Source organism: Micromys minutus, assembly GCF_963924665.1.
Source record: "Micromys minutus genome assembly, chromosome: 3".
Lineage (NCBI taxonomy): Eukaryota > Metazoa > Chordata > Mammalia > Rodentia > Muridae > Micromys > Micromys minutus.
Window position 1 is genome coordinate 44,970,403 of NC_137972.1, and position 26,262 is coordinate 44,996,664.

General features: G+C 43.2%; 1 protein-coding gene and 1 pseudogene across 2 annotated transcripts in view; both read right to left on the bottom strand.

Moving 5' to 3' along the window:
• The window catches only part of GXYLT2 (glucoside xylosyltransferase 2), a gene marked incomplete at both ends in the record, with an annotated part of 83,000 nt that overhangs the window by 22,946 nt on the left and 33,792 nt on the right, over positions 1-26,262 (bottom strand). The window contains one exon of the mRNA XM_080914583.1: positions 24,158-24,289. Coding sequence (XP_080770709.1) covers positions 24,158-24,289 — 132 coding nt within the window. The remainder of the gene's footprint in view (positions 1-24,157; positions 24,290-26,262) is intronic.
• Positions 12,552-13,090, bottom strand: LOC308418315 (large ribosomal subunit protein uL22-like; annotated as a pseudogene). The gene has a single exon. The product of its transcript is annotated as a large ribosomal subunit protein uL22-like (transcript).

Consider the following 26,262-nt stretch of genomic DNA (forward strand, 5'->3'; position numbering starts at 1 on the left):
TACCAGGCCCAGATCCGGGGCTTTGAATTGGCCCAACCAAAGCATCTACTCCATTGGTGAACTGCTGGAGTGCACGAAGGAGACAGTTCTGCAGATCCAAAACTACAGGGTCTCCATGGCACAGGGCAACAACAATGGAGATCTGAATGGAATCCCAGCAATGTTTCAGTATTGATTAAGTAGCATAAGCCAGAGGTCTGAAACCAGACCAAGGAGTCTTTGCCATGAACATTTGCAAGCAAAGAAGTGTGGACAAAAGGGTGTGCTGTGGGACACACTGTGACATGCTGCTGCTTCCAGGTGACTTTTTTTCTCTGTTGTTGGGGAGTTACAAGGGTAGAGGGCAGAAACAAGGGGAGAGAGAGATAAATGAGATTGAGGTGTGGTTTGATTCTGAAGGCTTAAAGGGTTAGAGACAGGAAAAATAATACTGCTGAGGTTTGGCCTTGCTGTCTGTTGTAATGCTAAGTGGGGCCCCCCCAAGACCTGGGGTCTGCACAAAGACCCAAGTGGCCCTGCCCCCAAGTTATTTCTGATTGGTAAATGAAGATGCGAACAGCCAATGGCTTGATAGAAGAGACATAGGTGGGGTTTAGGATTTCTTGGCTTGGAGTCAGAGGAGAAGGGGGGGCAGGGAGGATGAGAAGGAGGAGGAGGAGGAGGGAGAAGGAGAAGGAAGAGGATGACAATGATGACAACAACGAAGAAGGAGAAGAAAAAGGAGAAGAAGGAGAGGAAAAAGAAGAAGAAGATGATGAAGAAGAAGGAGGAGGAGGAGGAGGAGGGAGGAGAAGGAGGAGGAAGAGGATGACAATGATGACAATGAAGAAGGAAAAGAAAAAGAAGGAGAAGAGGAAGAAGAAGAAGAAGAAGAAGAAGAAGAAGAAGAAGAAGAAGAAGAAGAAGAAGAAGAAGAAGAAGAAGAAGAAGAAGAATGAGAAGAAGGAGAAGGAGAAGGAGAAGAAGGAGAAGGAGAAGAAGGAGAAAGGTGAGTAATGAAAACCTGACCCTGAGGGCTGGCTAATTGGCGTTAAGAGCAGCCCAGATGGAACAGGGTAACAACTCAGGGTTATAGATAGGAAAATAGATTTAATAGCACAGAGGGCAAGTATCTGCCCAGCTCTTGTGCTGTTTAAGGTTTATGTAAGTAATAAAAGTATGTCTTATCTGGGAACTGAATGGTCAAAGGTGAGGTAGAAATCCCAGACTGGGATTAAAATTTCTACAACATAATGCATTTAAGAATGGAGTTGAACGTGCTCTGTTTGGATTTGGTTTTCTGCTTAATAGCTAATGTTGGAATTTCCTCCCTTTGTAGAGCAGAGCTGAGAGGTGGTAGGATGTTTTGCAGGTGCTTCGGTCACTAGCAGAGTTGAGATTTTGCTGAGAACAGAGGATAAATGACAAACTAAGATTCTGCTTGAACTTTGCCCTTCATGCCCTCCTGATGTCTGCCCTACTGTGAGCTCTCAGCCTCACCTGATGCTGAGCAAACTTCACTGTTGGCCCCTGTACTTCTGAGCCTCCAGATTTGTAAGCCAAAACAAACTTCTCCTTTGTGTTTTATTAGTTTATTAGGATCCCTGTGAAGGGGATCGTTGCTGGTTGTGTTATAATGGGAAGAGTAATATTTACCAAAAGCATATAGATGTCGCCATTGTGATTCCTTTATGGAAATTAATGAACATTTGATGAGAGGCTTTTTTTAACAAAGAGAAGTAGGGTGACACACAAAGGCCATCTGTTCCCAGTGCTGCTCAGCCCTTCCATTGCCCCAACTCTGGACAGTCGCTACAAGTGACCTAGCTCAGAAAGAGAGATCGCTCAGCCCGGAATAGCACTTCCTGTTCTTCTGAAGAACCTGAGTTCAGTTCCCAGCACTCACATTGGGTGGTTCTCAACCACCTGTAACTCGAGGTTCAGGGGAGATGACCTTTTCTACCTTGTGTGGGTACCTGCATACAAGTGGCACCACACACACACACACACACACACACACACACACACACACACACACACTGGAGCCTAGTCACAGACAACCTGGTTATCAGGAGCCCGCTGGCTTTCTCTAAAATTTATCTTGCTATAGCTGTGGACTGATTTATTTCCACAGTACAACTGGGTACAAATTGTGAGAGTGTGTGTGTGTGTGTGTGTGTGTGTGTGTGTGTGTGTGTTATAATCTAGCTATATTCAAAAGATCTGGACCTGCCCATTTCTCTCCATTTTCTGCCCAACACCAAGGCACTACAATAATCCCCCAGGAATCTACAACATGCTCCATCCCTGCCTCGGTCTCACCCACGCCTCACAGATAGCCATGGAGACTCTCTTAGCCTGCATGTGACTTCAGGTTGACTCAGTGGGGATTTCCAGCTGCTGTGTTTAATTACTATGGATTTGAAAGTTACCAGCTCTCTGTGCATCCACTGCTTATTTGGTTCTCTCGTCGTCAGGGAATGCTCTGCACGACTTTCAGTTCACCAAGCTTTGTTTTATGGCCCAGCATATGGTCTATCTCTGTGAATGTTTCCTGTAGATTTGCAACACATGTTTGCTCAGCAGCTGGTGGGTGGGGTGTTCGACAAGTTCTGTGGCTGTCCCTGAGGTCACCCGGTTGATTGTGTTGCCACGGTCTTCTCCATCCACACTGATGATAACCATGTGTGCCCCATGATACATTTGTTCCAGACACAGAGAAAGAGGGAGCAGTGAGGTGAACTGTGATTTTACCCATGACACGATGTCTGTTCCCTTCCTCACTGCCCCTTGCCTTGGGTTTGAGAGGAAGCCCCAGCAGACATTTGTGACTTAGGATGGTCAATTTCCCAGCGCTATTCATTAAGGGCCATTGTCTTAATTAGCTTTTCGTTGCTAAAGACCTTGACCAAAAGCACTCTAGGGAGGAACCGGCTTACTTGGCTTACACTCTCCTGCAATGGTCTATTAGCAAGGAAAGGCAGAGCAGGAACTCAGCGGAACAGAAGCCATAGAGGAATATTGTTCACCAGCTTGCTTCTTCTGGCTCGCCCAGTGCAATTTCTTAGATAATCAAACCATCTGCCCAGGGGTGGCATGGCCACCGGGGGCTGATCCCTTATGCTTCAATCATCAATAAAGAAAATTGCCCCACAGGCTTCCCGTAGGCCAGTGTGGTTGGGATTTTTTTTTTTTTTTTTTAATTCTCGTTCCTTTCCCCAGATAACTAGCTTCTGTTAAGTTGGCAAAAACCAACCAAACAAAATACAAGTAAATACAAGCTACTCTGGTCTTCCCTGACCCCTGGCAGAGCTGTGTACGTGTCCCCAGCGTCCCCAGCATCCCCAGCTCTGGTACCAGCCCTTCTTAGAAAGGCCTTCTAAGGGCCCCTCTTTTTCTCCCTGTACCCCATGACTGCCTTCCTCCTTCCACATCCCATCACCAGTGGCCTTTTCCCTCCATTAGAACTGAAGCCCTATGGCAGCCAGAATGGAGTAGCACCTGAAGTCCCGATGTCCGGGATAATGTCCCTGATACACTGTCCCAGAGCCACCACGATTTTAGTTATTTAACATGCAAATGAAAATGTCACCAGCGATTTTACAAAAGGATTTGTTTTATGTGTTTTACATATATGGGCATTTTTGCCTGTATATGTTCACCATTGTGTGTCTGGTGCCCGTGGAGACAGGAGAAGGGCATTGAATTCACTGGAGCTGAAGTTACAGATGTGAGCTGCCATTCAGGGCTGGGAATCCAACCTGAATCCGCCTGAGGAGCAGCCAGCACTCTTAATGGCTGAGCCGTCCCTCCAGCCCCATTTTAATCCACTTTTGTTTATTTGTTTGTTGTTTATATGTACACACATTCACCACGGCACACACATGTTTGTTTGTTGTTTGTATGTACACACATATGCCATGGCACACACACAGAGGTCAGAGACCAACTTGTGAGAGCTGGTTCTTTCTCCCCACCATGCAGATCGCAGAGTTCAAACTCAGCTCACCAGGCGTGGTGGTAAGCACCTTTACCCACTGAACCATCTCGCTAGCCTCGCTTTCATTTAAATACCCTTCAAAAGCGAGCATAGGACACAGAGACAGACTCAGCAATAGGAAGTGTGTATGATGCAAAGTCTTGAAGGAAAGTTAATATGCCTACCATACAGAAAGAATATTGTTCTTTTGCTATGTGGGCCTGTGCATCACCACCCGCGCCCAACATCTGCTGACAGACAGCCATGTCTCCAAGAGCATAACATTTTAAATGGTTCTGTTTTCATTTGTTTGCTTGCTTTCATTCTGTTTTGTCTGGGACAGGATCTCACTATGTAGCCCCGGCTGGCCTATAGAAATCCCTGCCTCTGCCTCTCAGGTCCTGGGCTTAGAGGCATGTGGCATCATAGCCAGTCATCTTAAATTACTTATGTATATTACTAGGTTTCCTTATGGCATTTAATATATTTACATAATGTAGTTCTGTCATTTTCCCCATCACCCTCTCCTGCCCACCCCTCCCCCTCCTGCTGATTCCTTCTTTCCAGCCAGTTCTCTTTTTATGACTTTGTTTACCCCCTAATAAGCTTCACTTGGGTTCTTTGCAGGAGCAAGGGTGAGGGCTTGTTTATAGGAGTATGGGCCCCTTACCCGTGTCTACACCTCTGAAAGCATGTCTTTCCTTCCCGGTTAACCATTAACTGGGAATAAAGCCTCATGAGATACCGGATCTATACGGAGAGTCACACTGCTATGAGTTCAAGGATGCACCAGCATCGTCACGCCCAGAAGCTGGTGCTCCACACCTCTTCCCTTCCTTCCTATCATCCACAATCTTTTCACACCTGCCCCCATTTTTTCCAACTAACATGCAGCTTTCTTTATAAAAATGTTGTCCAAGGAACCTTCTAAGATCAGTCTTGATTTCCAAATGACAGCAGGTCCTCATTCTGTTCCTGCTTGGAAGCATCTGTCATTCCTGGAGTACACATATCTTCAGGTCACACACTGTTCCAAAGCCAACACACACCATTCTCACCAAGACGGAAACAGGAGCAGACAGAGTCTCCCTCCTCTAACCTGCCTTCTGTCTGGGCTTTTCCCAGGTGAGAGACTCCGGGGAAAGTGTCCCATGCCCTCTGCCGTCTCTCATCTCACAGAGAGATCCCTGGTTTGTGCAGGGATTTGAGGATGACATAGGCAGTTTCAGAGGCAACACTTACTGAGCAGACACTGGAGGCCAGGTCCATGCGTCTGTCTGCACTGGTGACTGGTGACCTCTGACCTCTCCTCTAGTAACAGGTGCAAGCTATACTTGAAAGAGGCAAGGGCCCAATGCTCCAACACTTAAAATAATACTGTTCTAACTAAATAAATTAAGTGTAACCATTTGTAACCAGGTGCTATTCAGTTAACTATCTCATAAAACATGGGACAGAATATAGACTATTCTATTAAGTTTTGGTCATCTAAAAATAACATTTGCTTTATGCTTTGCGTTTGATACTGAGACATCAGATACCTCTGGCGACAACTGGTTGACGAGTCTGAACCCAGGTCTCCAGTGGGAGACTTATGTTTTCAGGATTAAATGAAGTTTTGTAGATGTGGAAGAAAGCCAGCCACAGAGGGGTCACATGTGCCAGCCTCAGCCATCTGGACCAAGTGGTGACTGCCAGTCCTCTTACTCTGTAAACTTAATTCTTTCCCCCTAAGTATTTTGGAGAAGATTCTTTAAAACCGCAGGAGTGTCCCACTTCAATTAAGTTTTACAGTCCTCATTTTAGCACTCACTGGTTAGACTTTCCTCCAGTAACTGTATTCACAGATATTCTTTCACCCCTCCCTCCCATTTCCTCATTCCCTGTAGCCAAGGCTAGCCTTGTGACCTCTTGCCTCTGCTTCCCAAGTGCTACCTAGGGTCACATGCACTCAACACTAGGCCCTTGTATGTGCATTGGAGTCCTTCTGTGGGGAAGAGTTGCTATTTTTAATGCTCATTTACCCACTCAGTTGCTTATATTTATCAGCACAGAAACTCTGACACTGTATCTGGGAGCAGGGGTGTATAATATAGTACAGACCGTCCCTGATCTAACAACAGTTGGAATTACGGTTACATGAAAGCGTTTTACATTCAGTAAAAAACCCACTTTCAGATTTGTGTTCAGATCTCTCAAGCCGAGGTGCCATCCTCCTGGTGGTGCCTGGTGGCAGCAGCGAGCACAGTCCCCAGTCTGGGACACAGCACTGTTGTACACTCGGTTGTGCAGCTTGTAGATGAGGTAAAAGCACTGCAGTTTCTAATAGTTTCAGTGAACCCACTGACGTGAATCCCATGTAAGGCAGGAGGGTCTGCGTAGCTGCTGTTCACTCACTGTTTCAAAGGGTTCTAACTCTGGTTACCTGAGCTCTTTCACACGAGCTCCTGTGTCCTGTCAGTGAGAGTCCCCTTGAAACCTGGTGTGTGTGTGTGTGTGTGTGTGTGTGTGTATGTGTGTGTGTCTGTGTATGTGTCTGTGTGTGTGTCTGTATGTGTGTGTGTTCATGTGTATGCTGGTGAATTAGGGTCAGAATTCAACTTTCAGGAATCTGCCCGCTCTTTCCAGTGAGGGTTCCAGTCATTGAACTCAGAGCACCAGTATGGCAATTTGAATGAGAACAGTCTGCAAAGTTCATATATTTGACGTTCGGTTCCAGCTGATGGATGTTCAGGACGAATTAGGAGGTTAGCGGTTTCCCTCTCTCTGCCTCCAACTTGACGATCAGCTGACACTCTCAGTTACTGCTCCAGCACCATGCCTGCTTCCATCCTTCCTGCCCTGCTGGTTATGGGTTCAGCCTCTGAAAAACTGTTATCAGTCCCTCAACTGAATGCTTTCTTTGATAAGTTACCTTGGTCACGTCGTCTTTGCACAATAGAAAAGTGACTTAGACAATCAGCTTGAACAACAATTTCTCCTGCTAAGCCATCTCACGGAACATATACATCTTTGGAAAAATACAGGAACCCAGTGAATTTCTTGAGGCATGGTGTCTCACCTGGCCTGGAACTGCCTATTCAGGCAGGCTGTCTACCTACAGAGATCAAAGGATCCCCTTCAGTTTGTTTCCAAGCACATGCCACAGCGCTCAGTTTTCTTATGTGGTTCTGTGAACTCTGAACTTATGAACTCTGAACTTTGAAGTTCATAAGAACTCTGGTCCTTATATTTTACACAAGCTGAGCCATCTCCATAGTCCTCTATTTGAAAAAAAATAATTCTAATTTTTTGGTACCACAGGTCATTCTGAACTCATCTTGTGTTTTCCTACCCTAAGAGCTGGAATCAGTTGACTTCCCTAAAGAGCCCTGTTGGAAGACTGTTTTGCTTAGGGTTTTGTTGATCTAAGTTCATAGGTTCTGGGTTTAATTCTCAATCCCTAACATTGCCAATGATAATGACAATGACAATACTACTAACAAATATTATCACTGTTGGTTCCTTACCAGCACTTACCCCTCTCATACCCGCATCCCACAGCCTCACAGCCCTCTCTCTTCTCTGTATAATGTGACACCATACAGGTGCAGTGTCAAATATCATAGTGGCCGTCTTAGTTTGGGTTTCCATCACTGTGAACAGACACCATGACCAAGGCAGCTCATATAAGGACAACATTTAATTGGGGCTGGCTTCCAGGCATCGAGGAGAAGGGTCTTGAAGCCCACCCCCATGGTGACGCACTTCCTCCAAACAGGCCACGCCTAGTAGTGACACTCCCTGAGCCGAACATACTCAAACCATCACATATTCTCACGGCTATGGGGAATGGCCAGAAGTGCACACGTGGCACGGTCAGGAAGTCAGATCTCAACTCAATGTGACCACTACTTCCATTCCTCTCAACAAACTTCCTTCAATTTTTAACGACTACTAGAAATGAACTCACCCTGTTGTTAGTTAATTCGCAATTAATTAGTTAGTTATATTTGAAACAGGTTCCATTATATAGCTTGGGTTATTCTGAGTTTAGTGTGTTGACCAGGCTGGCCTTAAACTTAAAAAAAAAAAATCTGTTGTGTCTGCTCCTGAGTACCAGATTAAAGGTCAGGCATATTCTTAAGGTTCAATATGTATTGTTGAAGAATAGCAACTATTCACATAAATAAGAATATATATACTTACATATACATACACACACACATATATACACACATGGATATTATAAATATCAACGAGGTCCTATAGTATCCATTGCTCTCCTACTTTCAGGAATTTTCCCTTCATATGTTCAGAGAGCTTGCATTGAAGCTGCACATGCCTATTCACCCCTTTAGCATTGCTGAAAGAATTTAAGTGGAGGGAGTAATATGGGAACATTAGTCATATAAAATCCTTTCTGGCTTAGAAAAGAACTATACACTGGAAATTTTCATGATTTTTTGTTTTTTGTTTTCAGTGAAGGTGCACACTATGTACCTCAGGCTAGCTTTCTGTAGGCCCTGACTGAACTTATGACCTCCTGCCTCGGCCTCCCTAGGTCTGGGTTGACATGTGAGGCTAGAGGGCTGCACGGAGTGTCCTCTGTCACCCCCCCCCCCCCCCCCCCGTTTGTGGAGACAGAGTCTCTCACTGAGCCTGGAGCTCACCGTTTCAGCGAGCCCAAGACCTGCCAGTGCCTCCCACCAGCGCTGAGGGCCCTGGGGATCCACAGCCAGTTCTCCATGTTTATGCACTTTACCCGCGGAGCATCTCCCAGCCACAGTAAGTATTTGTTCTTGGCTAAATGGTGTGGCATCATTTCAACTTTTGATTTGAGATTTTAAGGTTGTTTGTTAAATGATTAGCCTAACATTGGGTGTTAAAAGTCAAACCATAAATAGTTTTTATTGTTACCTCCACTGTGCCCCCTTGTGGAAGTATAAATAGTATAATGGGATTTACATCATCTCTTGGCCTGCTGAGAGACTGGCTGCCAGAAGGTACTTTGCGGGATTTTCACTATGAAATAGAATCTGCTGATCTTGCCATCCTGAGAAACAAGATCCAGACCTGCTCTGCACCAGGCAACTCCAGGATGGTTTGGTTCGAGATGGGCTCCCGAAAATCCTGTTTCATCGAACTTTTCTTTAGCCCTTGATTTCATTACCTCAGCTGTGTTGGCCAACTGTGGGCTCCGCAGCCCATTTTCAACACGGCCTTCCGTAACTGGAGGGATCGGGTTTCTCTGGGGTGTTCTGAGATAATGGCTTTCTCAGATCTTCCATCTGTCCCCGTGTGCCCAGTTGCTTACTGGTATGTCAGCAGTCATGGCAACAGTTGTTTAATGCAGAACTGACTGTCTTAGATGGTAACTCCCCAGTGCATGCGCTCTCTGCTTGAGTTGCTGAAAATGTGTCACTGGGGCACAAGGAGGAGCAAGTCTGCAGAACTCAACTGAGTTTCAGAGGTCTTCCCTCTCTGTGTTCCTGAGAACCAAATCCAGCTAACATTTTCTGAGAGGTTAAAGGAAGCATTTTATCTTTAAGTCCTCTGCTAGCATTTCGAGATATTTTTAAAGTTTCCCCGTGCACTTTGGCAACACTTGGGCAAGGTGTAGCCCAGGTTGTCCAGAAGCTAGGACCGTTTATAAGACCATTCATCCATGTCTTTTTGTCCATCATCCACTCATTTATCCAATCACCCACATCCCCTCCTCCCAGTCCTTCCAAATAGTTTTAGGGGATGCTTTCTGTTCTCAAAGGCATGTGCTTACTCTAGGTACCAAAGATCTTAGCACTGACTTTTTATATTCATGAGCCAAGCATAAAACAAACAAACAACAACAAACCGAAAACCGAGTGAATTATGTACTGTCTTACTCTGAGGGAAGAAGGATGGGGATGGGGGGAGAGGGGAGTTAGGAGCATAGGAGCCTCACTACCTGGTGAATTGAGCAATGGCAAATGCTAACATGGAGTCCTGCAGAGAGCACAAAGCTCAGGGGACATTCCGGGAATTCTTCCTGCAAATGCAGGAGAAAATGATTCATGAACCTGAGCAGAATAAACAGTACTATAAGAGAAGTTGGTGCTACTAACTAGAACCTGGAGTAGAAGTGGTTAAATTTGTCAGAGCAGCTTTGTCCTTATTTGCAAAGAGGATACAAGAAGACTCCTGCCACTCAAAAGCCTCCCAACCATAAAAAAAAAAAAAAAAAAAAAAAAAAAAAAAAAAAAAAAAAAAAAAAAAAAAAAAAACCCAGGACCAGACGGGTTCAGCGCAGAGTTCTATCAGACTTTTATAGAAGACCTAATACCTATACTCTCCAAACTATTCCACAAAATAGAAACAGAAGGAACACTACTCAACTCGTTCTTCAAAGCCACGGTTAAGCTCATACCTTAACCACACAAAGACACTACAATGAAAGAGAAATTCAGACCAATTTACCTCATGAACATCAATGCAAAAATACTCAATAAAATTCTTGCAAACTGAATCCAAGAACACATCAAAACAATCATCCACCATGACCAAGTAGGCGTTATCCCCGGGATGCGGGGGTGGTTCAATATACAGCAATCCATCAACAGAATCCATCACATAAACAAACTAAAAGGAAAAAAAACCTACATGATCCTCTCACTAGATGCTGAGAGAGCATTCGACAAAATTCAACACCCCTTCATGATAAAAGTCTTGGAAATATCAGGAATCTAAGGCCCATACCTTAACATAGTAAAAGCAATATACAGCAAACCAGTAGCCAACATCAAACTAAATGGAGAGAAACTTGAAGCAATCCCATTAAAATCAGGGACTAGACAAGGCTGCCCATTGTCTCTCTACTTATTCAATGTAGTACTGGAAGTCCTGGCCGGAGCAATTAGACAACAAAAAGAAATCAAAGGGATTCACATTGGAAAGGAAGAAGTAAAAATATCACTATTTGTAGATGATATGATAGTATACTTAAGTGATCCCAAAAATTCTATCAGAGAACTTTTACAACTAATAAAGAACTTCAGCAAAGTGGCTGGCTATAAAATTAATTCAAACAATCAACCATCTTCCTCTATGCAATAGATAAACAGGCTGAGAAAAAAAATTATGGAATCAACACCCTTCATAATAGTCACAAAGACAGTTAAATATTCTAAGTAGTGAACCTTCCAGAGTTTAATGAATGAATGAATAATAAATAAATAAATAGATAAATAAATAAATAAATAAATAAATACTACAAAAAATAGTCACAAAGACTATAAAATACCTTGGGGTGACCCTAACCAAGAAAGTGAAAAATTTGTATGACAAGAACTTCAAGACTCTGAAGAAGGAAATTAAAGATGATCTCAGAAGATGAAAAGATCTCCCAAGCTCATAGATTGGCAGAATCAACATTGTAAAAATGGCCATCTTGCCAAAAGTAATCTACAGATCCAATGCAATCCCCATTAAAATACCAACTCAATTATTCATAGAATTGAAAAAATCAATTTGCAAATTCATCTGGAATAACAAAAATCCTAGAACAGTGAAATCGATTCTCAAGAATAAAAACACTTCACCATCTCTGATCTCAAGCTATATTACAAAGCAATTGTGATAAAAACTACATGGTATTGGTAAAGAGATAGGCAGGTAGATCAATGAAACAGAATCGAGGACCCAGAAATGAACCCACGCACCTACGGTCACTTGATCTTTGACAAAGGAGCTAAAAACATTCAATGGAAAAAGGACAGCCTCTTCAACAAATGGTGTTGGTTCAAATGGCAGTCAGCATGCAGAAGAATGCAAATCGATCCTTTCCTATCTCCTTGTACAAAGCTCAAGTCCAAGTGTATCAAAGATCTCCACATAAAACCAGGTACACTGAAACTATTAGAAGGGAAAGTGGGGAAAACCTTAGAACACATAGGCACAGGGGGAAAAATTCCTGAACAGAACACTAACAGCTCTAAGATCAAGAATCCACAAATGGGACCTCATGAAATTGCAAAGCTCCTGTAAGTCTAAGGATACTGTTAAGAACACTGGCTGCTCTTCCAGAGATCCTGAGTTCAATTCCCAGCAACCACATGATGTCTCACAACCAACTGTAATGGGATGCAGTGTCCTCTTCTGGTGTGACTGAAGTGAGAGATGGTGTATTTTTACATTCATTAAATAAAATAAATATTTAAAAATGGGGTAAAGATCTAAACAAAAAATTCTCAGCTGAGAAACATCGAATGGCTGAGAAGCACCTAAAGAAATGCTCAACATCCCTAAACATCAGGGAACTGCAAATCAAAGCAACCCTCAGATTCCACCTCACACTAGTTAGAATGGCTAAAATAAAAAACTCAGGTGACAGCAGATGCTGGCAAAGATGTAAAAAAAGAGGAACATTCCTCCACTGTTGGTGGGGTTGTAAGCTGTTACAACCACTCTGTAAATCAATTTGGCGGTTCCTCAGAAAATTGAACATAGTACTACCCGAAAGCCCAGCTATTCCACTCCTGGGTATACACCCCAAAGATGCTCCAACATATAACAAGGACACATGCTCCACCATATACATATATATTTTTACTTCATCTGCATTTATTTTATGCTAAATTTATTCCCATGCCATGAGCTTTTGCTTCTTCAGTTTCTTCTGGGATATCTTTTTCTTCTGTGAAACCTCCTCTTCTGGCTTTGGAATGATCTGTTCCTTCTCAGTGAGGATCATCTCAATGTGGCAGGGGGAGCTCATGTATGGTTAATCTGGCCATGAGCACTGTAGGTTCGTCAGCACATCTTAGGTGCCTTGTTCTCCTGGATGTGTTCAATGACTGGAGAATCTACGTCTAAACCCTTAAGTTCAGCGTTGCTCTCTGCATTCTTAAGCATATGCAGCAAAAACTCAGCACTCTTTTTTGGCCACTGTCCCTGTGTCCAGCCCCACTGTTTGGCCTGGGCACACCTACCAACTCCATCATTATTACGCCAGAATGGCACACACTGCTTCTTTAAAGTGACATCCTTCAGATACTTGGTGGCTGTGCAGATATGCATACCCTTGATGGCCTGGGCAGTTTCCTGGGTGTTCTTAGAATGAACACAAAGGTTTAAAGCTCTGAATTTGCATGATTTTGTGGGGTCTTCTGGGTCAAGAGATTAGCAAACCATCTTCACAGGTCACCTCTGGCCATTTACAGGAAGAGGAAGCTCAAAGGCTACTGGGAGAATTCATCACTCCACCATATTTATAGCAGTCTTAATTATAATAGCCAGAAGCTGGAAAGAACTCAGATGTCCATCAACAGATGAAGAATACAGAAAGTGTGGTACATTTACACAATGGAATACTACTCAGCTATTAGAAACAATGACTTCATGAAATTCGTGGGCAAATGGATGGAACTAGAGACTATCATCCTGAGTGAGGTAACCCAGTCACAAAAGAACACACATGGTATGCACTCACTGATAAGCGGATACTAGCCCCAGAAAGCTCTGAATACCCAATACCCAAGAAACAATTCACAGACATTATGAAGCTCAAAAAGAAGGAAGACCAAAATGGGGATGCCTCAGTCCTTCTTAGAAAAGAGAACAAAACTCTCATGGGAGGAAATGCAAGGTCAAATAGAGGAGCAGGGATTGAAGAAAAGATCACTCAGAAGCCGCCTCACCTGGGGATCCATCACATACGCAGTCACCAAATCCAAGCACGACAGCTGATCCCCAAAAGTACTTACTGGCAGGCACCAGATAGAAATGCCCCCTCAGGGACTATGTTAGAGTCATATAGAACAGCTGAGCATGCTTGCAGCTAACCATTGCTCTGAACTCGGGGATCCCAATGAGGGTGCTAAAGAAAGGGCCCAAGGAGCTGAAAGGGGTTGCAACCTCATGGGAAGAACAACATTACCAACCAACCAAACCCTCCAAAACTCCCATGGAGTAAAACACCAACCTTTGTGTGCACTTTGAGAGACCTATTGATCCAGTTGTGTATGTAGCTGAAGATTGCAGTGTCTGGAGGTTCCAGAGAGGGATCATTTTTTCCAATGTAGAGGAATGCCAAGGCAATGGGGTGGAGAGGGGAAATCAGAAGGGAGTGCACCTTTGTGAAGGCAACTGGAGGAAGAGAGGGGATGAGAGCAGGGCGGGGTAAAGAGATAACATCTCAAATGTAAATACAGAGTATCTAATTTTTTAAAAAAAGGAAGAAAAAAAAGACTCATACCACAAAGAATTAATGTAATGAAAGATCCTGAAAGACCGGTAGCAAACGTTAGCTTTTTGGCTGCTTATCACCATACATTCTTCTTTGATGGCATGTCTAAAGATACCTCAGCTTTCTTTTTTGGTGCCTAAGCATAATCACCTGAATTCAAATACCCAGGACCCACATGAAAAGCTAGATATGGCTACCCATCCATCTTGGAAAGAAAGATCCCGTGGGCTTATCAGCCACCAGCTTGTTCCTGGTCTGTGAAAGACAGTACTCCAAGAGGAAAAGGCTGAGAGTTATAGAGCAGGACACCCAGTATCTTCCACACATCTGCATGAGCATGCACACCTGCTCGAGTGTGTGTGTGTGTGACACACACACACACACACACAGAAAGGGTCTCTACTATGTGTGTCTGTGGTAGATGCCAATTGTATTCTTTTTTTTTCTTACACTTTTTCAAAAAACAATTTGTGTGTGTGTGTGAGCACAGACACCACAGTGTATGTATAGAAATCAGAAGGCAGCTTGTAGAAGTCTGTTCTCTCCTTCCACCATGGGGGTCCTGGGGATTGAACTCAGGACTTTGGGCTCAGGAACAAGCACCTATACTTGACCAGTCATTTTCCACTTCCTTTTTTTTTTTTAATTCTTTTGTGCCATTCTAGCTCCTTTAGGGTGGGTTTTATGGCATATCTTTTTTTTTTAATCCTTTAATATCTATTCTTTCTGTCTATTTAAACATTTGGACCATCCTTTACATATGTGTGTATGTGTATGAAGAGAGAGAGAGAGAGAGAGAGAGAGAGAGAGAGAGAGAGAGAGAGAGAGACAGACAGGCAGGCAGGCAGGCAGGCAGGCAGGCAGGCAGACAGACAGACAGACAGACAGACAGACAGACAGACAGAGAACAAGTTTGAAAGCATAAGTGTGGTCAAAGGACAACTTGAAAAAACTTATTCTTTCCACATATGGTGTGCATCCCAGGAATTGAATTCAGGTATTCAGTCTTGGTGATAAGTAATCTGTCTATTGACTTCATCTCTGTTCTTTGACTTCATTGTTTTGTCCATTTACACTTAGTGCTATTTGTATAAGGAATTTATGCAAACCATTTTGCTTTCCATTTTCCTTTTTTGGCTCCTCTGTTTATTTTTTGTATTCAGTATTTGCTAATACAGAATTTTAAAATTTTCAATATTTTTAGAGTTCAGCAGGACACAAAGTGCTCTATAATCTGATTCACTGCACATTTGAGGCCAAAGGTGTAATGTTCATTCGGACACTAACAGGGTACTGTTTAATTATTGTTGGGTGGGAGGTGTTACTTCTGTTTGTATGTTGAGGTCCTAGAACAACTATGAGGTGTCAGTTCTCTTCTTACACTTTGTGAGGTTTCAGGTATCAAACTCATGTTGCCAGACTTTGTCAGCAAACTCCTCACCCCTCTGCTTCATGAAGAAAGAGGTTGATTCTGTGGCTTGTGGAATTTAGCTTCTTCAAAACAACAATCGTAGAAATGAGAGATGCTGATGGCTTATCTCTCCTAAGGAGATACTGGGAGCAAGATAAAGAGAGACCCCGTGTACATCTGCCTGGAACTGAATTTCCATCACAGTGAGCTGGAAGGGTGTCAGAAGCCATCTAGGAAAGACTAAGGACTGCAAGTGAACTTTCTGGAGGCTTACCATTTTGTGTGGCCTGTGATGGGTGAACTCTGAGAATGGAGGGTCCTCAGAGACTTCATCCCAGATTGCTTCTTGTTGCTGACATGCCTTTCATGTCACTATTACATAGCCTAATGATTCCGGGACAGCAGTGTACCCTACTGAGCAAATTTTCTGCAGATCAACATGAAGATGAACTTCATAAATCATCAGTGTCTTAGGTTTCTATTCCTGCACAAAATATCATGACCAAGAAGCAAGTTGTGGAGGAGTTTATTCAGCTTACACTTCCACATTGCTGTCTATCGCCATGAGCAGTCAGAACTGGAACTCACTGTAGGTCAGGAAGCAGAGGCCATGGAAGAATGTTGCTGATTGGCTTGCTTCCCCTGGCTTGCTCAGCTTGCTTTCTTAAAGAACCAGGTCTACCAGCCCAGGGATGGCACCACCCACATGGGCTGGGTCCTCCCCCTTTGATCACTAGTTGAGAAAATGCCTTACAGCTGGATCTCATGGAGGCATTTTCTCAACTGAGGCTCCTTTCTTTGTGATAACTCCAGCTTGTGTCAAGTTGACACATAAAACCAGCCAGTACACACTGTTTAAAAGAATTAATGACTTTATAGAATTCCTAATATGATTCAAATAAAAAAAAAAACAGTTTGAGATATGTTTTTAGTTGTTTTGCCAGAAAGACATAACAAAATCATAATTGAGATTAGAATGTGACCTCTCCTTATAGAACAGTAAATAAAGGGTACATAATAAGAAATACAATGAGCTTTTACAATTACACTAAAAGAAATAGTCTTGGAACAAATATGTGATCCAGAAAAAAACATTCATTCTAGGTCAAGTCCAAGTATGAAGCCACAGGTGGGCACTATAATAAAGCAGGGCCATCTGAAACTGTTGCTTTAAACTTATAATGAGCTTATAAAATGAAACAGTGCTTTTAACTTGCTATCAGCATCTTTCTATAATTCCCTATTTATATAATATTTTATCCACAAGGTAATTCTTTTTTACATAGACAACTCTTTGTCTAAAAGCTATTAAGAGCTGAAAGCAATAATAAAAATCGAGTGTAGCCTTTTTAATTGCATCTTGACAGTGTGTTTTTTCCCTGTGTGTGACTCTCTCTCTTCCTCTTCTTTGCTTTCTGTCTCATGAAGAGTTAACCAACTCAGAAGTAGGGGCTCTGGAAGCAGAAAGAAAGAGCCCTTGCAATTAACATTTTTTTCTTAATCTCCTGCTGCTGAACAGCAGGACTTAATCACTAGAAGTCATCTGCCTTAGGCCTTAAAATAGCAAGATTTAAAGAAAAAAAATTACCAAAAATAAGCTACTTTTCCCCAGAAACTGCAACTATTGCCACCACCACCAATGCCCACATCGATGCCTGCCTCAGTTCCCCCAAATGCTGGGAATGTCACCAGAAGAAGGGGAGGGGAGGAAACGTGTCCTGGAGTCTTCTTATCAAGTTTTAGTAAATTTTATTAAACAAACATTTTATTTCTTCAGTCCAGATAATTTAGATAGTTATCCAGAAACAATCTCCATCAGTTCTGTTTGCTTCATTAGGATCAATTTCCCAGAGTTCCCCATTCTACCAGTTTACATGTTACTGTTCTGGCATTTTTTTTAATGAGACAGGGTCTCTTTATGTAGTCCTGGCTGTTCTGAAATTTTCTATGTAGGCCAGGATGGCCTTGAACTCACAGAGATCTACCTGCCTCTGCTCCACAAGTGCTGGATGGTAAGTTTTTTAGATGCTACTGCTGTTAAGCTTGGAATCTAGAAATCCTGAGCAATCTTTAGGCTCAGCAAATGAGGCTTACAAAGGCTCTAGAGACAACAGATGAGTCCTGAGGATGTCACATGAGCCCCCGGATCTAGCTATGCTTAAATTTAGCCCTCTGCTCTGGACTTCTCAGATTTACCAACAAAATAACTTATTTTTTTTCACTAAGCTAATGTAATAGCCATTTTCTTTGGGTGTGATGAAATACCATAACCAAAAGCAGCTTATGGAAGAAAGGGTTTATTTTTACTTACAGCTCAGAGAAATAAGATTCTACCATGGCAAGGAAGCATGGTAGCAGGAACAGGAAGCTGAGAGCTCACATCCCCCACCAAAAGCAGGAAGCAGCATGAACAGAAGGTGGGAAAAGATTAGAAACACAAACCCACCCCAGTAACATTCTTCCTCAGCAAGGCTTTGCCATTGAACCCTTCACCAAGTAGATACCAAATGTTCAAATATAGAAGCCAATGGAGAGCATTTCTCATTCAAACCACTACAGCTAGAGAGGTAGGTATCTTCCACATGTAACCAAGAGCTGGAATTAATATTCGGAATGGCAAGTCTTTAGTCATATGTGAATAAACAGTAACACTGTAAAAAGGTTCTTCACAGCTTATTCATAATTAGCACGACCATTTTGCTAGCAAGGTTCATTCCAGTGCTTCTGTGGCCTCTAGTTGCTTGGTAAGATTGCAAGCATCAGCCAAGGTGATCCCAATATCCCTCTTAGCAAAGGTATTTAATATATCCTTATACATTTGTCAATGTGTGTTCATGGCCAGAGGTCTGACTGCCAGGAGTCTTGATGTTAGTTGCTAACGCTGAGGTGTGACCCTAGGCATAATAAAGGTCTGAGCATAAGTTTAAAACGGTTAAACAAATCTAACAGGTCACCCTTTCCATTAGCCTGAAGCTTGCTCATTAGAACACCACATACATTCCCACACACTGGAACCAGTAACAAACCCCTTCAGCAAGCTGTAAATGGACAAGGGAAATGTTGTGTGTTGTTCCCTCCCATGGGATATAGAGGGCACGTGTAATATAAGATGCTTGTTTATTTAGCATGGCACTGTTTTGAAATATTAAAAAACAAAACAAAACAAAAACGAGGCAAGTTACTGGGAGTAACTTGGAGTCCAACAGTGCTCAGGATAAACCTGCAGACAGGTCTCAAGGCAATTTCATCCTAACTCCTGCCAAGAATCCTTGGGCAAGCAAAGGTGACATGAACCGAAGCTCTCTGCAAAAGCCATATTTGTGTTAAAGATTGCGCAGACCGAGGGACCAAGTAGAAGTTTCTGGTTGTGAAGAGTTGGAACACTGTTCATCAAAGCCAACATTATCTTGTGTCATTGTTAACACCCTTGATTGTTCTTCATCACCTACCTCTGTGTCTGGCCTAACATCCCTTTGACTATCAGACAAAAGCGTTGGCACGCTTAACTCAGCTATAACAAAGTTCTAACAACCCAAATGTGGTAATTAGAAAAACCACTCTGGCTCCTGGTGGGTCGCATGTGTACACCTGCCCAGGAGCTATCTGGATTCGAGAATGAAACGCATGCACGCACGCACACTGCCAGTTAATTTTAATGTATCTTGACTAGCTCAAAGGCTGGGCAGTTCTTACCCTTCCCGTTGCTAGCAAACACTCCCTACCAGTACTTCTGAGTTAACATCTTTTAAAATCTATATTTCATCTCTGTTACTTCAAACACACTTGGGGAAATGGCTGATGCGGCCACTTTCCCTGATTCTCACATGCCGTGAGCCTTTAGGTCTGGTCTTTCTTCTCCCCATCATGGAGATTTCTCCCTTTACTCTCGAATGTCTAGGTCTTGCCTTAGTCTAACTGTCTAGCCACTGGCTGTATAGCAATTCTTCATTGCCAATCAAATCTAGCTGGGGGCAGAGACCCTCAGCGTCTGGAAATGGGGCCTTTGGGAGCCAAATTAAATTGAGACATTAGAACCAATCCCTAACACCCAAAGCTAAGAATAGATGGAAATCCATCACAGAGACTTCCCTACTGTACTTTATGTAGTCTGCCTGCCTCATGCCCCCGCCAACGTGCTTAGGCTTTTGTGATGACTATAAAAATTTGTGTAACCGCTTTCATAGTGGACCACACCTTTCGGAGCACCCTGAGTCCATGTTTGTGGGGTATTTTCACAATTGTTGGCTCAGAATAAACTATTTCCTTTGATGGAAGAGCTGCAATTTGCACTGATGTGACATTACCAAGAAAGACACCAGATGTGGTTGTAACTAGGAGCAGATCAATTAAAACTCGGCCAAATCCTCTCTCCCTGAGGAAAGCCTGAATAGCGTGTTCCTATCACACTAGGTGCTCCTTGCCAGTTGAGTTTCTGAACAGCCTGGTCTTCAGTTACTTCATCTGTATTCTAAATATTACTACGATCCTCGATCCTCGCACACCTGTAATCCCGAGGAGCCTTTGAGATGCAATGGGCACTGTGGGTAGCAATATGTGCATCTGTTAGAAACACTTCAACTTCCCATTAGCTGGGGGAAAGATGATGATCTGCAGTCATCAAGAAAAGCATTTCTGTAGAGCGAAGGGCTTCCTGTTTGTTTTTAATTAAAGTCGATTTATTTGTAGTTGGCATATTATTTGGAATACTTTTAAACTACCAAATTGCCAGAAAGAAAGATGCACGTTAGAGAATGTCAAGCCCCCTCACCAATAACACTCCTACACCTTGGGCCATTATCCCCAGAAATGAAAAAGTAAACTCATCTCCAGAACTTCATAACCCAAGCATTGGTGAAATTTCAATTCCCCTAATGGTGTGTCAGAATCCAATAGACATGAGATGCAAAAATCTTTTCTATAATGGTAAAATATTAACTGAGGCCTCGTGAGAAGGCTCCGTGGTAAGAGTCCTTGCTTAGTGTGAGTTAGAACTCTAGGACCCACATAAAAAGTAGGGTGTGGCCATGCACTCGTTGGAGACAAGAGGATCACTGTGTTTTACTAGCTCCCAGCCTAGTTTCAAGTTGAGAGACAGACCCTGTTCCAAGGAACAAGACTGAGAGTCATCAAGCAGGGCACACAATGTTGTCTTCTGGCCTCCACACTTGGGCACCAGCATGTACACCCTCACACATGCATTGGTTCATATGCCATACGCACTTACTGTCATATCCAGAGAAATGTATATTAGTTAAGGAAGGGCCTCTACTGTGTATGTGAGGCAGATGTCAACTAGTTATTTTCCTCATGGTCGTGACAAAACATTCGATGAAAGCAACCAAAACAAGGCCCGGTTTGCTCTGGCTCACAGTTTGAGGATACACAGTCCCTCATGGTAGGGAAGGCACGGCAGTATCTCAAAACAAAAGGTCACATTGCATCTGCAGTTAGGAGGCAGAGAACAGGCAGAATGTAGAGCCAGGCTAAAAGACCACCAGGCCCAGCCCTGTACCCTGCACAGTCCACACTCTAGTTCCATAACCTTCTAAAACATCATGTTAAGCTGGAGGGCAGGAGTCCAAACACATGGTGCAGAAGATGGCCAAATCCATGGTTTTTTCCCCAGTCAGCCGCCTGCTAGAGTGTTTGAATCACAGGGCTCCATTTTCCATGTGCAGCCTTAGCAGCACATCAGGTTTGGGTTCATAGCGTGGGGTTTCATGGGACATATGACTTAGACTTTACTTCAGACTTTCCTGAAGGTCAGTACGTCTCAATAATGCTCCCCAAAGCCGCATTCATAATCTGCCATTATGATGTAGGTCTGAGGAGAAGGTAATCATCCTTACAGCCACAATCTCTCTTTGTTATTTTTAAGAAGGGCTGGTTTCCGTTACCAGAAGCAGATAAGGAACGCTAACATCCATTTGTCATTCAAAGCAGACAGCTCACTTAGCTGTAATGACTCTTATTCATCCTAGAATGAGCCTGGTTTGGTGGTGTTGTTGTAGTAGGGTAATAAAATCACAATCCAAGGTCAGAGGGAATTCAAATGTTCTTCCATTGAGTTGCTCAAACCTTGCATAGGGTTGGTAGACAATTTCCTAATGGAAACTCTGGCTTTCTGATACTTCCCTTTGCCTTAAGTAGAGAGAAAAATGAAAGCCAGGTATCATTTCTCACCCCAAATGACAACTATGGGCTTCATCATCATTATCATCATTCTAGAGATTCCAGTTCCACTGTTAGGCAGTCATCCCTCACCAGTGTTTTTGTACAAATAACTCATCTCACACAATGTAGATGGGTCTGCATGTGGTAGACACAGGTCATTTAATTAACGGCAGCTGAATCCGTTGAGATGGCTTAGTTAAATGTGCACTTGCAGAGAACGTGAGTTCAGTTCCCAGCACCCATGATAGGAGGTTGACAACTGCCTGTAATCCAGCTCTAGGGGACCTGGTGCTCTCCTCTAACCATTGTGGGCATGTGTATATACATACATTCACACACACACTCACACACACACACACACACACACACACACACACACACACACACATGCAGTATATAATTCCAGGGAGCAGGGTGTCAGCAAGCTCACACCCAGGATATGCTCTTCTCTGTGCTGGAAATGCTAAGGCTACCACTCACCATTAGAGTTTCCAAATCAACAGATGGGGAAGTGCTGCCCCTCCCTGATAACTCTAGACACCTCCAAATCAAACACGATGTAATTTAAACTTCCTCACCCAAACTGCTGATCTTGCATATGTCCTTATGTCTATACAATATCACTATTTCTTAGACAGAGCATTATGAGAAATTCCCCTTTGTGTAGGTCATTAATGATTAGATATTGACCATTGTAGCTGAATCAACCAAAGCCTGGCTGAAATCCTTTATATCCTTCTCCCCAACCCTCTCACTTCAACTCCAATAGGAGTTGGTAAATCCATTCGTCAAGTGGGTCTCAAATCTAACCTAACGGTTTGTCTGTCTAAAAACCCCAAATCAGGCTGCCCATGTTCCATTCTAGATTCATGCAATGCTTTCCCTCTGCCTTTAAGCAAACAGCAGCCATCTCAAGAGGCCTTCAGAGCCTGCAGTTCAAGGCCCGGCTGACATCTTCAACCCAACCTCCTTCTCTACTATAGTTCCATGAACCTTTATTTTGGGAAACATGTCTCTTCCTACACACTGTCCTCTTGCCTGAATCTTTCCCTCCCTCCCTCCCTCTGTCCCTCCACTCAAAACTTTCTTACCCAGTAATTTGTATCTTGCCACAAATGGTTGCTAAGATCTCTTCCAGGATGCAGTGGGATTGTCTATAATCTACAGCCATGGGGGTTTTTCTCTACCCCAGTCCTGATTAGACTTAAGCTCCTGTCAGACTTAAGGTCTAGGGATCAGGACCATGGCCACTTAACTGACAATATATCAAATGTCTATGGGAAGGCATGGACCCCTCAGAAATATAAAAGTTGTAGTTCGCAGTGCATTTCCCTCCCAGTTCAATACCTTAATTTTAATGTATCCTTTCCTATTTTCTCCCCCCTCTCTTTTTCTATTCCCCTTTCCCCCTTTTCTGTGGGACCAGGGATTAAACCCAGCTAGGGCTTTGTGCATGGTTGGCAAATCACTGAGCTATAGCCCTAGCCTACATTAACTATTTTTTAAAAATGACAACAGCAACAACAACTAAAACCAAAAATATTCTATTAAAAATTTCAAAACCAAAAGGCTAACGCAGAACTCTGAACCCTTTATGAATACCTGGTCTAGTTGTGGTTGCTGTTAGACGTGGAGCACTTTGGGGTGGCTTGGCAGGAATTTGACATTGGACCAGGGCAGGGGAAGTAAGCTCAGGAAGGAATCTGATTTGGGGCTAGAACAAAGAAATAGGTTTCAGGCAATAATAGACTTTGGGCTAGGAAAGGAATGTAGGCTCAGATATCTTGGTCATCCTGATAAGCTCTTAGAAACCATGATCACAGGACTTTAATGTTTATCCTCTTGTTTGTTCCTTGACTATTTGTGTTTATTGTCTGGCTTGTTCTCTTAACCTAAAACTGACCTTATAACTTACATGTCATTAAAATGGTATAAAAGCAGACTAGGAAAAAACAAACCCACCTCAGCCTCAGAACTGACTGGGGTCATGCTACAAGGTTGTCTAGTTGTCTTTTCCTTTTAATCCTCACTCCTGCCCTGGAGAACACGTGGACTGACTGGGCTGGCTTGGTCAGTTTGAGAAATGCTAATAGAAGCAAACATGGACCAAGAGCTATGAGAAAGCTGAAGCTGAGGTTCACAAACCAGTAAATGGCAAAGCCACAGTCACCAAGTCCCTTGTCTAAGGCATGCCTTGGATTCTCTCCAAAATCTTGAGAAGAGCCTTCAAGACTAGAGGAGCCATCTGTCTGCACACTGGAGGCTGAGGAAATCAACCACAGAACAGAAGGGGGCACTTTTATCCCCCCACTTCATCCCCCACAGTAAGGGTCTCTAAACACATCCTCGGACTTGGCTGTTTTCAAGTGGAAGTCTTTCCCAATCTACAGCTTGTTAACAACAGGGTTCCTACCGGAAGAAAGAGTCTCTGGGCCGCACAGGGTTTGAATAGTTTCTTCCATTCCTGAGGGTTTCCGACCGAAAATGTGATAGGGTAGAGTTTGTGCTCAAACTTCCTTGTATATGAGTCTGGCCACTGGCGCAACTGCAAAACATGGGAGACAAAGGTGGTAAGACACTGGGATAGAACTCCTGAGAGGCCTCTGGCTGCCACAGGGGAAATTGTCCAGGCGATTCACAGGCAGAGTCTCCATCTGTCACTGTTCCTAACCGTCATTTCCTATAATAGTGCTAGGACAGAAAACAATTTAACACTTGCCATTGGCAGGGGACTTGGGGAGACTGGTCCACAGCACCGCCAAGAGGGCAACTCAGAACAATTCAGAAGTTGCCTAACAAGATTACAAAGATAGAGCTACATGGCATCTCATCACAATGTGATATGTGGTGACAAAACCTGGGGGAGTCTAAATGCCAATTTACAAGGAACTGGGAAAGTAAAAGTTATGAGAGACTTACACAGTAGAATGATGTAGAATAAAGAAGATCTGTATGTTTCTACTTGATATATGCAAAACTATTATATGGCCCAGAGTAGCGGTACATGCCTGCCATCTCAGAACTAGAGAGGCTGAGGTAAGAGGACCTCAGGTTTGTGGCTAGCCTGGTCTATGTCAAACACTGTCTCAAAAATTTCTAATGGCGATCCATCTAATTGCAAAAATATATGCATCCTTACTTCAAGATTTATTTTATGTGAATGAGTGTTTTGCCTGCATGTATGTATGTACATCATATGTGTGATGTATGTGTGGCTGGTCTCTGCAGGAGTTAAAGTTGTAAGCTACTCAATGTGGGTGCTGGAAACTAAACCCAAATTCCCTGCAAGATCAGAGTTAGCTCTTAACTACTGAACCATGTCAATATGTCCTATGCACGGCTTGTATATGTGGAGAAAAACCTAGACAGACAGCATTCTATTACTAAAAGTGGGCCCCTCTACAGTTGCTGTTCATGGGACTCATCTCCTGATAATTTTTCTGCATTCTTCAGAACCTTTTTAGTAAATATATTTCTTTGTTGCATATGTTAAGACATTTTTAAAGATTTATTCTTTCACGTGTCTAAGTATTATTCCTACATGTGTGTATGTGCACCACATGTGTGTCTGGTGCGTGCAGGAGATGGAAGAGGGCACTAGATGCCCCGGATAGATGAATGTGGGAGCCATGTGCATGGGACCCGAGTCCAACTCTTCTCCCTGTTTAAGTCATCTCCTAAGAATGTTTGTGAGTGCTATCCAAGATGATGTGCAGTGATCCAAATGATCTGTGCTGGGACAACTTTTGGTCATTCTGCACCAGACGCAGCTCCAGAGACATCCTCTGTTTTCTTTCCTGGTACAGAAGCCACCAGTTTCTGTTCCGTCCACATCTGATTGCAGCAACACCTTTCAGCTGCCTCCCAGGCTAGCTGTCATTCTCTTTCTTTCGTTCTTTCTTTCTTTCATTCTGATTTACTTATTATATATACCGCCTCTGTCTTCAGACACACCAGAAGAGTGCATCAGATCCCATTACAGATGGTTGTGAGCCACCATGTTGTTTCTGGGAATTGAACTCAGGACCTCTGGAAGAGCTCTTAACCACTGAGCCATCTCTCCAGCCTGAGAAAGATTAGAACAATTTGTTCTTGAGAGCTCAAGGGAGGATGGACTGAGCATAGTGAGAAATGGAACCTGGATATTGGTGCAGCCAAGCCTCCTCTGAGTCCACGGCAGTCCTGGAGCTGCGCTGGACTTTGCGGGGTTATACTGAAATGAGGCTTTGCATTTCATCCTGACTTTGCCCAACTCTTAACTGCTGGGCCATTTCTGCATCTGCATGTGTTAAAGATACATTCTTAATGGGACTTATTTTTTTTTATATGTAATAGTTGCAGGTTAAGAGGACAAAATGGAGCAGAAAGTAAAAAATTTCCACCCTCTCACCCTCCCACCCACTGGGTCAGCACACTGCTATAGTGTGTTGGCTGCAACTGACGGGCTAATGCTGATTATTATTTAAAAAAAAAAACCAACTTGTTTTTATTGAGATAGAGTCTCACGTTGTAGCTCTG